General features: G+C 43.3%; 1 protein-coding gene across 13 annotated transcripts in view; it reads left to right on the top strand.

Annotated features, from left to right (window-relative positions):
• TCF12 (transcription factor 12) overlaps nucleotides 1-12329 on the top strand; it is a 283318-nt gene that overhangs the window by 184114 nt on the left and 86875 nt on the right. For 9 of the 13 annotated variants that reach the window (XM_037910575.2, XM_043524144.1, XM_043524150.1 and 6 more), the window contains one exon: nucleotides 31-95. In XM_037910575.2, coding sequence (XP_037766503.1) covers nucleotides 31-95 — 65 coding nt within the window. Of the gene's footprint in view, nucleotides 1-30; nucleotides 96-5412; nucleotides 5440-12329 lie in introns of all 13 variants that reach the window. The other 4 variants (XM_043524143.1, XM_043524145.1, XM_043524142.1 and 1 more) reach the window with 1 other exon arrangement.

Below are 12329 nucleotides of genomic sequence, written 5' to 3'. Positions count from 1 at the left end.
ATTTCAAACTTTTTTCCTTTTGCTTTGTAGGAAAAACATCAGATAGGGGTCCATTTCCACTATATGGCAGAGACCCAGGACTACCAGGTTGTCAAGTAAGTGTGGTGATCATTGAAAACAAGTTGAATTATCTTCATTCAGTAATTAGTTGAATTGACATGAACATTTCAGGCTAATAGTTCTTACCTAAGACAGAAATGAATGTCAAGGTCTAATAGCACTGGCTTGAATTGTACTTTGTGAGATCTAGTGCTGTCCAACTGCCTCACAAACCTTTTGTGTGTATGTTTGAGGTGAGTTTAGTGCTTGTGAAAGGGGAACTGTTCCACAGTTCTGGAGACTCAAGTCCTTTATTTAACAAAAGAATGGATATACATACTATGAGTGCTATATATTTGGCACCTTGCTTCCCCAATATGCTTTACCCCTTTCCTAGATTGGATCATCTTGGGCTAAGCCCTTTCAATTTTTGGCCTCCTTGCCAGCTGATGTGATTTATTTCATGTAGGCCACCAAACCATGAACTTCCAACAACTACTGACCTAGCTGGATTTGAATAGTAATCTGGAGGACTGAGCCCCTGTATATAAAAACCCCATCCCTTCAGTCTTCTGGGTTTTTTCCTCCCTGTGCCTTTGTGTATTCTTCTGCCAATGTGCTTTCATCCTGACCTGTAACTACTCAGGTTTTCCAGTCTTGGACCAAGTTTTTCAAAAGTGGCTAGTGATTTTTGGGTGGTGCTGTTTGCGGGATCTCTAACTTCAGATTTCAGAAAATGCTGATCATTCACTACCCCAAATTAGGACATTTTAAGGCCTTTCAAGGTGTGAACCCAGAAACAGAGGTGCTCAGAATCACTTGTCTGAAAATCTCACCCTTCTTTTTTTCTTGAGCAGACAACTAGTCAGGCCAAATTGTCAGTCAGAGTGGAATGTGCACTCATTGAGTCCACCAGATTAATTTTCATTTGTGACTCAAGTTACAATTTGAAGTCAGTTTTCTAGACGTGAAATGTTGGTAGTGTACATAATACAGTGCATTAGCAAACTCTCCTATTTCTTCTGTTTAATGTTAATGCTCCTTAAGGCAGATAATATCCTCAGATTTCTACGTTTTTTCACCAACATAATCCTGTGTTATTTTTTATAATAAATGATTTTAGTAATGTTTAAAATAAGTTGTAAGCTGCAAGCATATTTCCATTTCAGTGTCAATATGTTCATTTTAGATAAACCTTTTTTTTCCAGATGTAGCTCGTAGCCAGAACAATTTATAAAACAAAATGTGTTAGTCCTTTTCTTAAATGTTTACATTTTTTAAACTACACCTTGACAGTACTCCTGAATTTATGGTGAAAACCAAATGTTGTTTTGCCAACGTTTTTAAATAACTAGTGTATTACATGTCTAGTGCTAGGAGAGAATTTAATTTGTGATTATTTATTTTCAGTGGGGAAAATATATTCTTATTTCCAGTAAGCATTCTAGTCACTTTGAACTAGTGTTTTCAGGAATGTCTAACCTTGGAAAAACTTAGCTCTTGGATTTGACACTTGTCCAAGTCTCTAAATAGTAGTTTGTAAGGCGTGAAAAGGCAGCACCATGTGGCAATGCTGACTGTAGCACGGCTTCTCCTATTAAGTAAGGGTCATCTTGATTCCTCTACTCCTTCTCTTCTCTACGACACAGATGTTGCAAACAAAGACCCATTTGTATCTGTACTGCGAAGCTCTTATTAATATTTGGTCTCCCAAAAAGAACCAGTACCTCTTTAAATGCAAGTTATGGACTTCACGTTATTGCTAGTCTAGACAGTGGTAGATTGTATTAACATTATTAGTGTTGTTCAAACAAGTCAGTATGTGCAATATTTAAATATAATAATTTAAATTTGACATTATTTTGGAAGCAGGCTAATTTACTGATTACTTTCATTCGTGCTAATTTTTTATATTGCAGAACAGGTTTATATTCAAATTACATAAAACTGTTTTGTTCCACAGTGGTAAGAGGTTAACTTTGCTTGTAGTTTCGCTTCAAAGAAATTGGTTTTGTATGCCCATTTTTTAGTGACGCCAATTCTCTATTTTAATTTCTGTTGATGAAACTATTTTGAAACCAAAAGCTTCTTTATTCTAATCTTTTTTTATTTTGTTTTGTTAAAAGATTTTCCTGGGATTTCCCAATCTCTTTGTCTCCCTCCGTCCCCTTTTTAGAAGTTGTAAATAAAAGGGAAAAATAGTTTTTAGTAGATGAGATTCCTCTGTTTTAGTTTTGATCCCAGTTGTCTTTTTTAAAGTTTTGTTTTGTTTTTACTTTACAAATATAAGATTTCTTAATGTTTACAGGGGGCTTAGAATTAAGATACTGTAAAATCTGTTGATTAAATTATTTTCAGTGAAGTTCTGTGACAGACCACAACTTGTGCTTTAACTTAAACTTCTCTTCAAGGTACATGATACAATATCTCTTATGTTATAATTGATCATCTTGCTGATTTAAGTGTGGTGCTGTGTGACATGGATCTCTGTAGAGACCTGTTTGTAACTCAACATTGTGGTTACAATGATAACTGGTGAAAGTGATGTGGAAATCTGGTGGGGTTTTTATTTGACTTCTTATTAGTTGAATTGGGACCTGAATGAGAATTTTCTAGCAGAATTAGTAATGTGAAATGTATAATACGTTTAGTACCATTTTCAGGAGTGCCTCAGTTTCATTCTCAGAAGAGACTTATGCACTTAGGTTCCTAAGTCTTATTGAAAGTTAGTGGACTTAAGCTCTTAAGTCCCTATGTCACTTAGGCTCTTTTGAAAATTTTACTGTAAATCTTCAAAGGCATGTTTTATTCATCTTCGTAAAACTTTTAATGCAGTAAAATGTATATGCTGAGTGTTTAAACGCATAGAAAACTATTAAGAAATAATTATAAATATATTGAAATTACTCAATAGGGAGCTTGAGTTTTCAAAGTTACTTTTAGCAAAAAGTTTTTCGGATGCTTTTCTGCTCCCTCTTTGAGTATTAAGCTTTTGGGGCCAATTACTTTGTTTTTTAGCCCAATCCTGCAAAAACACATGTAAGTAACTTTGTTCATGTGAGTTGTTGTTTCATCTCAGTGGCACCATTCATGTGTAAAATTATTTACCTACGTAAATGTTTGTAATATCAGGCCCTTCATTTTTATCCCATGTAGCGTGAAGAATGCCAGTACTTAATGCCCAGTAGGCAGTTTTCCTGAATTATGGTGCAGCCTACTACAGTTTTCCAGTTTATCACAAAAACTATTCCTGCAAACCAAACAAACTTTGTGTGCGGCTTCTGGTATTTTACCCCATAGAAAATTGGTTTGTCCAGATGTTTAATGACCTGATTCTGCTTCCCCCCTTTTGGCTTCAATGCATTTTGCCTCCCTCATCTGGATCCTTGGTATGTCCTGCACCTTTCTGTCTCCTACAGCTTCTCTCCTTTGGAAAATGCAAAACCTCAAGGAGACATCTAGTAAGATGGTCCATTTGAGCCGTAACCAAACCAGTGACTGTCATTGTTTTTTAGAAGAAATCCAGAAATTGTGCTAGGCCACTTTATAAAAACACCGTATTTGGTGTCCCTTTAAATTGGGTTTATGTTTATATTTTTCTATGTGGAATCACACTATCAATTTAAGTTTTGTGGGTTTTTTTAATTGCTTCTCTGTAAACCTTAAAGAGTGCTTTATTTTGAAATGAGTTCTTGTAAATAAGGGAAAGTGCCTGTTTTCATCAAGTTTATATGTTGTAAGACTGAAAACTAGATGTTCTGTAAGTGAAATGAACAGAGATTACATTTCACATTTTGAATTGTGAATGCATGGCTGGATTTTAACCAGGTTCATGAAAGTATCTGGAGATCAGTGCACATATATTTAACCATTCAGATTTTAGTTTTTATCCTACGCAATCAAATCTGCATTGTCTTTAAAATGCACCCTAGATAAATAGGGAGGTCATAAACAATGTAACTGTATGTTAAGGTTCACAGCTATGGTTGGATTAAATCTTAATTATATAGTAACATTTTGTACATATAGGAAAATAATATATTAAATGCTCTACTTTGGTGAATCCAGACAATCACGAAGGAATAATGGAACATAGTGGTGGATTTTTTGAAGTGTAGATGTATATCCCTTTTAGTCTGTATTGAATGCTATCCAGACTTTGAATTATTACCAAGATGTAAGAAAGTAGTTTTTAAAAAAAACCAAACCTGAAGTGTAATAAATAGTAGACAAGATCTGAACAGAATGGAGAGAGAAAATCAGCAATATCTCAGTTTAAAATGTAACATGTTTATGAACAGCTCAGTTGTCTTGATATACTTAATAATTCTATAAATTGTATGTGCAGATGTAGACAAGACATTCTAATTCTTATTATAAAATACACTAAGAGAATGAAATTGATGATAGCCGTATAAATCTATGAAACATGGTTGTTGAAAGATACAATTATGTGGAAGTATCTACATGCTGTGATGGACTAATTACATTTTACTCAATCAGTGTAAAATATTGTATTGTAAAATATTTTATGCTGTAGTGATAGATGGATTTTTAACACATTTGTGGCTGTTAGTATTTTATAAGTATCGTGGCTATTGCTAATAACGATGTTTGTTCCAGAATCTCTGTTTTGGATCAATAAAAAAGAAGAAAAAATCAGTAGCAAAAATAACAGTATTTCCAGTAATATGCTACACCAGTTTCTCTTTAATGGCCCATCAGTTATGCTATTGCCATGAAGCTAACATGAGGTGACTCATTTAGCAGCATATTATTACATCATTTGAACATGATGTAAGGCACATCAGGCATTATTAAATTTAGCCAGAGTTTTACAATATGTCAGTAACATTTTATGCACCTTAATAGCATAGTTAGTGTTACTTATGGGAATTTATCTCAAGCAAATATATTTAAGGTAGATTTTTACACTGTTATTTTTTTCTCACTTTCATTTTATTCCTATGGTGTAAATATTATTATACAGGGTTTGGGAATTTTTTTGTTTAACAGGGATAGAATGTACACTACAAGGGAATGCTAAATGCAGGTCCGAGTGCTGCTTTGGAATATGTTTTATAGTTCATAAAATCACTTTAAATATAGCGCTTATTTGGCTTGTCCCTTGAAGGAGAATTTAGCTGGCTTTTCATTCTCTGTAAAACTCAGATTGACCCGATGGATCATCCTCCAACCTTGCTACATTTTAATATGCAAACATCCTCCTCATCTGGATCGCAGTCATAAGGAGGTTGGAGTGTAAGCTCATGGTTCATTCAGGCTGGAGGATATTATAACTAAAGAGAAAATAGAACATAAGCACTAGCTATTGGAGCTCATCCACTCAGATTTTTCTTCTGTTCTCTATAGGAAATTGACGGCCTTTCTGCTAACCAGGTCAGCATAATTCAATTCAGAATTTAATGTGAGATTTTAAAAGGTTACATCTTCTTGCCTAAAACTTTGATCAGAGCAGTGAGAGTAAAATCCAGATATTTGTAGGAGTGCAGTTGCATTGACCTTCTTGTTATAAATGTCCCACAAAACAAACAAGTCACTTTTATTTTGTGCCACAACTTTTAAAAAGGATTATTTTGAGTAAAGAGAGTATAAGAAAATAGAAGTTAAGGATGCCTTTTGTGTCAATTTCTTGGGCAGTTTGTCAGTTTAATTACTTTGGCAGCAGCAACCCAGATTTGATTACAAAGCAGATTGCTTTGCATAGTCGGTATTTGGCTCTTTGAAAACTTCAATGGGATTTTTTTAGCGGAGCAGGCAGAGTGCAGATCTTGGAAGCATTCCTTACTAAGTTTTGCTCAGGTGTTTTGGGAACTCCGTTATACAGGGGGGAGGAGGAGGGCAGAGGAGAAAAATCCAATATGTACAGATACTCCAGAAAGTGAGAGCACCACCAATCTTCTGTCAGGTGGAAAGGGAAGTAAGACTGAAAGAAAGAAGCAGCTTGGAAATAATAGTCTTGGGAGTGGGAAAAGGTCTGAGAATGCAGCCTCCTCAGAGGGACACAGTTTCTACATCCTTTCCCCCAGTTCAGTTTTCTATCCCCTATGATGAGTTTATAGTTCAGTCACTGAAAAATGAAGTTTGGGGTTGACCAAAACAATCTGTAAATTTGACTAATAGTTTTGGATTAAAAAAAGAAAGGGAAAACTTTTTAAAAACTTTTCATTCTTCTTCGAGTAGTGTTGCTATGGGTGCTCCACTGTAGGTGTATCTGTGTCCCATCCCTGTACTGCTGATCAGAGAACATTGGTAGCAGTGTCTGTTGGTCCTGCACATGTGCTGTCTCTCCTCATGCTGTGCCAGGAGACTAGCCAGCATGCGTGGGTAACGGTCCTCAGTTCCTTCTCAACCAACCCTGGCTAGAGATGGAGCCCTTAACTGTACTTTAGGAGATGGTTAAGTCTCCTTTTCAGTTGTTAATCTTTAGCTTTTAGAAACCCTTTAGCCGCCTTTTAACTTTTTATTTGGCCAGGCCTTAAAAGCAGCAATGAAAAGAAGAAAGAAAAGACTTTTTTCTTATCGACCCCCAGTAGGGAGGTCCCACCTGGGCAAGGGTATGCCCCATTCTCCAGGCTTCAAGAAGTGTCACACTTGCAGCGAGGTGATTTCAGTTGCAGACAAACACTCCCAGTGCATTCACTGCCTCGGTGAGTGGCACATCCAACAGTAGTGTTCCCTCTGCCAGCAGCTCTGACAGAATCCTACAAGGATAGAGCACTCCACCAGAAAATCATCTTTATGGAGGAGGCTCTCTGACCTCAGCCCTTTGGCAAGTGTGAGTCTTCCCCTCAACCTTCAACTTTGCAGACTCCTCTCACACATCAAAAAAGAGAGCAGGAAGTCCTCTCAGCAAGCCCAGGGATAGCCGAAGCGATCACCATCTCGCTCGGTATCCTCAGCACCACCAGCACTGAGATCATCTGGCACCTGCATCTCGTGGCGACCGTCGGTGTCCGGTACTGTTGATAGCCCCACAGAATGTTTGGGCACCGAATCTTCAGTACAGAAGGACATGGACAAACACCCTAGGATGCTCCTGGTATGTAAGCTGTCGTCTGTACTGACGGTGGCATCTCCCCATCCGACACTGGACAGATCGGTCCAGGCGAGGTCCCCATCTCCCCCAGCACTGCCACCGACACTGGGATGCTCGGTACCGGCAGAATTCCATCAGACCAGTGGCTGTGTTGGAAGCTCCTGACTCTCTCCCCTTTGGTACCGGGATCATGACACCGAGCCATGGCCGATCAAGGGGTATTTCCCCACAATCATGCCATGCCCTTCCAATGTTGAGTGAAGGATCGGACAGTGAGCCTGACTGGGTTTCTCTATACTCCTCCCAATCTCCATGTGGGACCCAATATCAACAGTGTCTAGGAACCTACCACCAGATGGCACCGCCACCACCTTGGTATGGGCACCTCCACCAGGCCCTATACCAGCGCAGTGGCATATTGAGACCCCTGGGTGCGCATTGCCAGCCTTCCTTGAGGGCACCGAGCATCCCCCGAGAACCTCCCAGGCGTGCCCCCCTGGCTACAGCATCACAGGTCTCAGAACCCCAAGAAGTGGAGGAGCAATTGGTGGACACAGAGGAGGTGGTCACACCCAAGGCCATAGCCTCTTCTTCATCGGACGAAGTGATCATGCCATCACCACTTTCCATGGTGGATGATTTCTGCTTGTTCCAAGAGCTGGCAAAGAGAGTGGCAGACACCCTCCGCATATCATTGGAGAAGTTTAAAGATATGCACCTTCAGCTTATCAATATCCTCCACGTCTCAACTACCTCCAAAATCACCGTCCCAATCAATGATGCCATCCTAGATCCAGCTAAGATGGTATGGCAAACCCCAACTTTGGTGGTGCCAACATGCAAGCGGGTGGACAAAAATATGATGTCCCCACAAACAAACGAATCAGAGTTCCTATTTACCCACCCAGTTCCATTGTGGTGGACACTGTGAACTCTCATGGCCGACAATACCACTCTAAGAGGACACCCTATGACAAAGATTGGAAGCATTTTGATCTCTTTGGTAGGAAGGCGTATTCCTCTGCCAACTTATGGTTTTGAATAGCCAATTACTAGGTGCTCACAGTGAAATATGACTACACGAATTACAATAAATTACAAGACTTTATTGATAAAGTGCCGGAGAGCTCCCAGGATTCCTTCAATGCCATCATCCAGGAAGGGCAACTGGTGGCAAAAACAGCTTTGCAGTCAGCCCTCGACACCGCCAATACAGCTGCCAGGACCATCTCTAAGGCTGTGGTGATGAGATAGGTGTTGCAGCTCCACCTCTTGGGTTTTCTGAAGGAGATGTAGATCACAGTGGAGGACCTCCCTTTTGAAGGGGTGAAGCTCTTTGCCAAGAAAACTGACATCTCTCTCCACTCCTTGAAGGATTCCAGGGCCACTCTCAGGTCACTGGGAATCTACACACTGGGGCAAGAGAGACACTTTAGCCCTCAATAACAACAGAGGCCTTATTCATCTGAATTCCTGTCACAACGTCACTATGGAAGTGATGGCATCAGAGGAAAAAAGGAAAGGTCTCAAAATAAAAGCATTCTGGTTCCCAGTCCTCGACTCAACCACCTGCCACATAGCATCACTTTTGACGGGCAGATTGAGGCGCTGTGAGACCACTCCCCACTATATTACCTGTGACCACGCACTCATTTGGCCACCATTTGGCAATGTTCTGTGGTGCCTGGGAGTGCATAACATCGGACAAATGAGTCCTAGAGATTGTCAGATCTGGATATTCCATCCACTTCACCTCCCTACCCTTTCCACAACACCCTTCCCCATCCCTCTTCAGGGACCCTTCTCATGAGAGTCTACTATGGCAGGAGATGGATCAACTCCTGTAGTTAGGAGCCATAGAACCAGTACCTCAGCATCTATGAGGCAAGGGGTTCTACTCTCATTACTACTTAATATCCAAAAGGAAAGGAGGTTGGAGACCCATCCTGGACCTCAGAGCTCTCAACAAGTTTGTCAAAGCTCAGAAGTTCAAGATGGTCACCCTGTTGATCATTCCATCCCTGGAACAGGGAGATTGGCTTTAGGCCCTTGACCTATGAGATGCCTGCTTTCACATCTCAGTATTATTGGCTCACAGATGTTTCCTCAGGTTCAGTCTGGGGCACGACCACTACCAATACAGGATCCTCCCCTACGGACTTTCGTCGGCTCCAAGAATATTTTCCAAAGTTCTCTCAGTGGTGGCCACCCATCTATGATCTCAAGGGATAATGATCTACCCTTACCTGGACAATTATCTCCTTAGAGCTCAGTCACTTCAGGAGGCTCATCAAGCCACCAAAGACATGATATGCTTGTTTGTGGAGCTGGGCCTGCAGATCAATTCCTATAAGTCGACCCTCACACCTGTGCAATGCCCAGAATTCTTAGGGACTGACCTAGATGTGCTACAGGCCAAAGCCTTCCTACCCCAGGAGAGGTTTCTGTCTCTGTTATCGCTTATAGACACTGCTCAATGCAGCCCTCAAGTGACAGCCAGAATCCGCATCCAGCTCCTGGGGTATGATTCCACATGCCAGACTTCACATGTGATGCTTACAGCCATGGTTCAGCTCAGTTTACAGAACAGGGACAGTCTGAACAAAGCCCTGTCACTACCTACCAGAATCAAGAACTCCCTGGACTCGTGGAAGAAACCGGCCAATGCATGCAAAGGGATCCCCTTCTTACAGGTGCCACCTTCGTCACTCCTTACCACAGACGCATCCCTTAAAGGATGAGTGTGCATTTAAACAGTCTCACAACCCAAGTAAAATGGTCACTTGCAGAAATCTCCCTGCACATCAATCTCCTCGAGCTGAGAGCAGTCAGGAACACTTGTGCCAATTTCCTCCTGCTGGTAACAGGATCACATATAAAGGTCCTGACAAACCAAATAGCATGTATTGTATCAACCACCAGGGAGGAGCCAGATCACCCTTTCTATGCACGGAGGCAATTAAACTATGGAACCGGTACATCTCTCACAACATCACCTTATCCCCAACTCACCTCCCAGGCACTCAGAATGTGGTAGCGGAGAAGCTCAGTTGCACATTCCTGCACGACCACGAGAGGGAGATGCACCCATCAGTACTTCACAACTTGTTTGCGTGGTGGGGAACACCATCCATAGGTCTGTTTGCCACTTACCAGAACAAGAAGTGTCCACATTACTGTTCCAGGGTGGGTATCGGACAGCGTTCTCTGGGCGATGCTCTCCTTCTCCCATGGGACAAGGGCCTTCTTTATGTCTTCCCTCCATTTCCTCTTCTGCTGAAGGTGCTAAAAATAAAGAGGGACGGAGCTTACATAATTTTGATTGCTCCCGTGTGGCCGAGACAGACGTCGTACCCTTACCAGATGCAGCTCACGATGTGCCCACTGATCTTCCGTCCGTCCATTCCGCACCTTCTCTCTCAGGACAAAGGATGTACCATACATCCCAACTTGGGGATCCTTCTACTCAATGCATGGTTCGTATGTGGTTCCAGCACCTAGAAAGCTCATGCTCAAAGGAAGTGCAAGAGGTTTTACTAAACAGTAGAAAGTCCTGCACGTGATGCACTTACCTGCAGAAATAGTCCAGGTTCAAGATTTGGTGTATGGCCCAACAAATCTCTCCAGTGTCAGCAACTCTTCCATGTATTTGGAAATATGCCCTGACACCTAAAAGATTGGTGAAATGCTGTAATAGCTGTTCAGTGGACTCCAATCTGTAGAGGGATCCCCAGTGCTTTTGCATGCAACCACTAAAAGGTTTGTTAAGGGAATAACAAACCTCTTCCCTCAACTTTGACTTCCTGCCCCCTTGTGGGATCTAAACCTAGTGTTGAAAGGGCTTACTAGGCCTCCCTTTGAACCTATGGCTACCTGTTCACTAGCATATCTATAGATGAAAACGATCTTTCTGGTTGCAATTATCTTGGCTAGAATAGGGGAAATAGCAGCTCTGATGGTGCATCATCCGTAGGCAGTATTCTTCCCTGACAGGGTTACACACTGGCTGCATCCCAGGTTCATCCCTGAAGTGATCTCGTTTCAAATGAATCAGTCTAGCCACCTTCTACCCCAAGCCTCACTGAGACAATAGGGAGGCCATATTGCATACCCTAGACATTAGGAGAGCCCTTGCATTCTACCTAGATAGGACAAACGCCTTCAGGAAGTCCCCTAGACTATTACTCATTATGGCGGAAAGATATAAGGGCTCAGCGATATCAGCCCAAAGACTATCCAAGTGAGTCTTAAATTGCACCAGACCAAGGGTTGGTGACCTATGGCATGCATGCCAAAGACTGCACGCGAGCCGATTTTTAATGGCACGCTGCTGCCTGCCGGGTCCCAGCCACCGGCCCCGCTCAGCCCGCTGCCGAACCTAGGCCGGGAGCCTGGCAGGCAGCAGCGTGCCCTTAAAAATCCTGCCTGCCCCGGCTCGCTCTTCTCCACCCTCCCGCGGGGGCAGGTAAGAAGCTTGGTCCTGCCAGCTGCTGCTGCAGAGCACGCAAACTCCTCCCCCCCCCCCCCGCCTCTTCCCCCAGCATTCTGGGTTCCTGCCCCTCTTCCTCTCTCTCCCTGCCACCAATCAGCTGATGGCTTTTGCGGGGGAGGGGGAGTAGCGGAGCTGCAGTGCGCTTGCTGCTCTGGGGAAGAGGCGGAGAACAGGTGGGGACGGGGCCGTGGGGAAGGGGGGTGGGATTAGGGCATAACCCCTCCAGCCCGCTGCCGTGAGCCACTCAGGTCAAGAGGCTGGGAGCACCCCCACGACCCCAGCCCACACCCCCAGCCCTCTGCCCTGACCCCTACATCCCCCTCACACCGCCCCAGCCCTCTGCCCTGACTCCAGCACCCCCCCACGACCCCAGCCCTGACTCCAGCACCCCCCACACATACCCAGCCCCCTCACACCCCTCCCCTGACTCCTGCACCCTCCCCTCACACACCCCCAGCCCCCTGCCCTGACTCCTGAACTCCCCCACACATACCCAGCCCCCCCTACACCCCATATCCTGACTCTTGCACCCCAACCCCCCACATTCCCACCTGCACCCCTCGCACCAAATGGGAGCGGCCCAGGTAAGCACTCCACCCCCAAACCTCTTGCCCCAACCCTGAGCCCCCTCCCCCATTCTAGCTCCTGGCCAGACCCTACACCCCAACCCCCAACCTGCTCCTTCACCCCCAGCCCTGTGCTCAGTGCACTCCCACCCTCAGCTCAGTGCAGAGAGAG

This window comes from Chelonia mydas, chromosome 10 (genome assembly GCF_015237465.2).
Source record: "Chelonia mydas isolate rCheMyd1 chromosome 10, rCheMyd1.pri.v2, whole genome shotgun sequence".
NCBI classification, from domain to species: Eukaryota; Metazoa; Chordata; order Testudines; family Cheloniidae; genus Chelonia; species Chelonia mydas.
The sequence above is the reverse complement of the archived record's forward strand: the minus strand, read 5'-3'. Positions and strand labels throughout refer to the sequence as shown.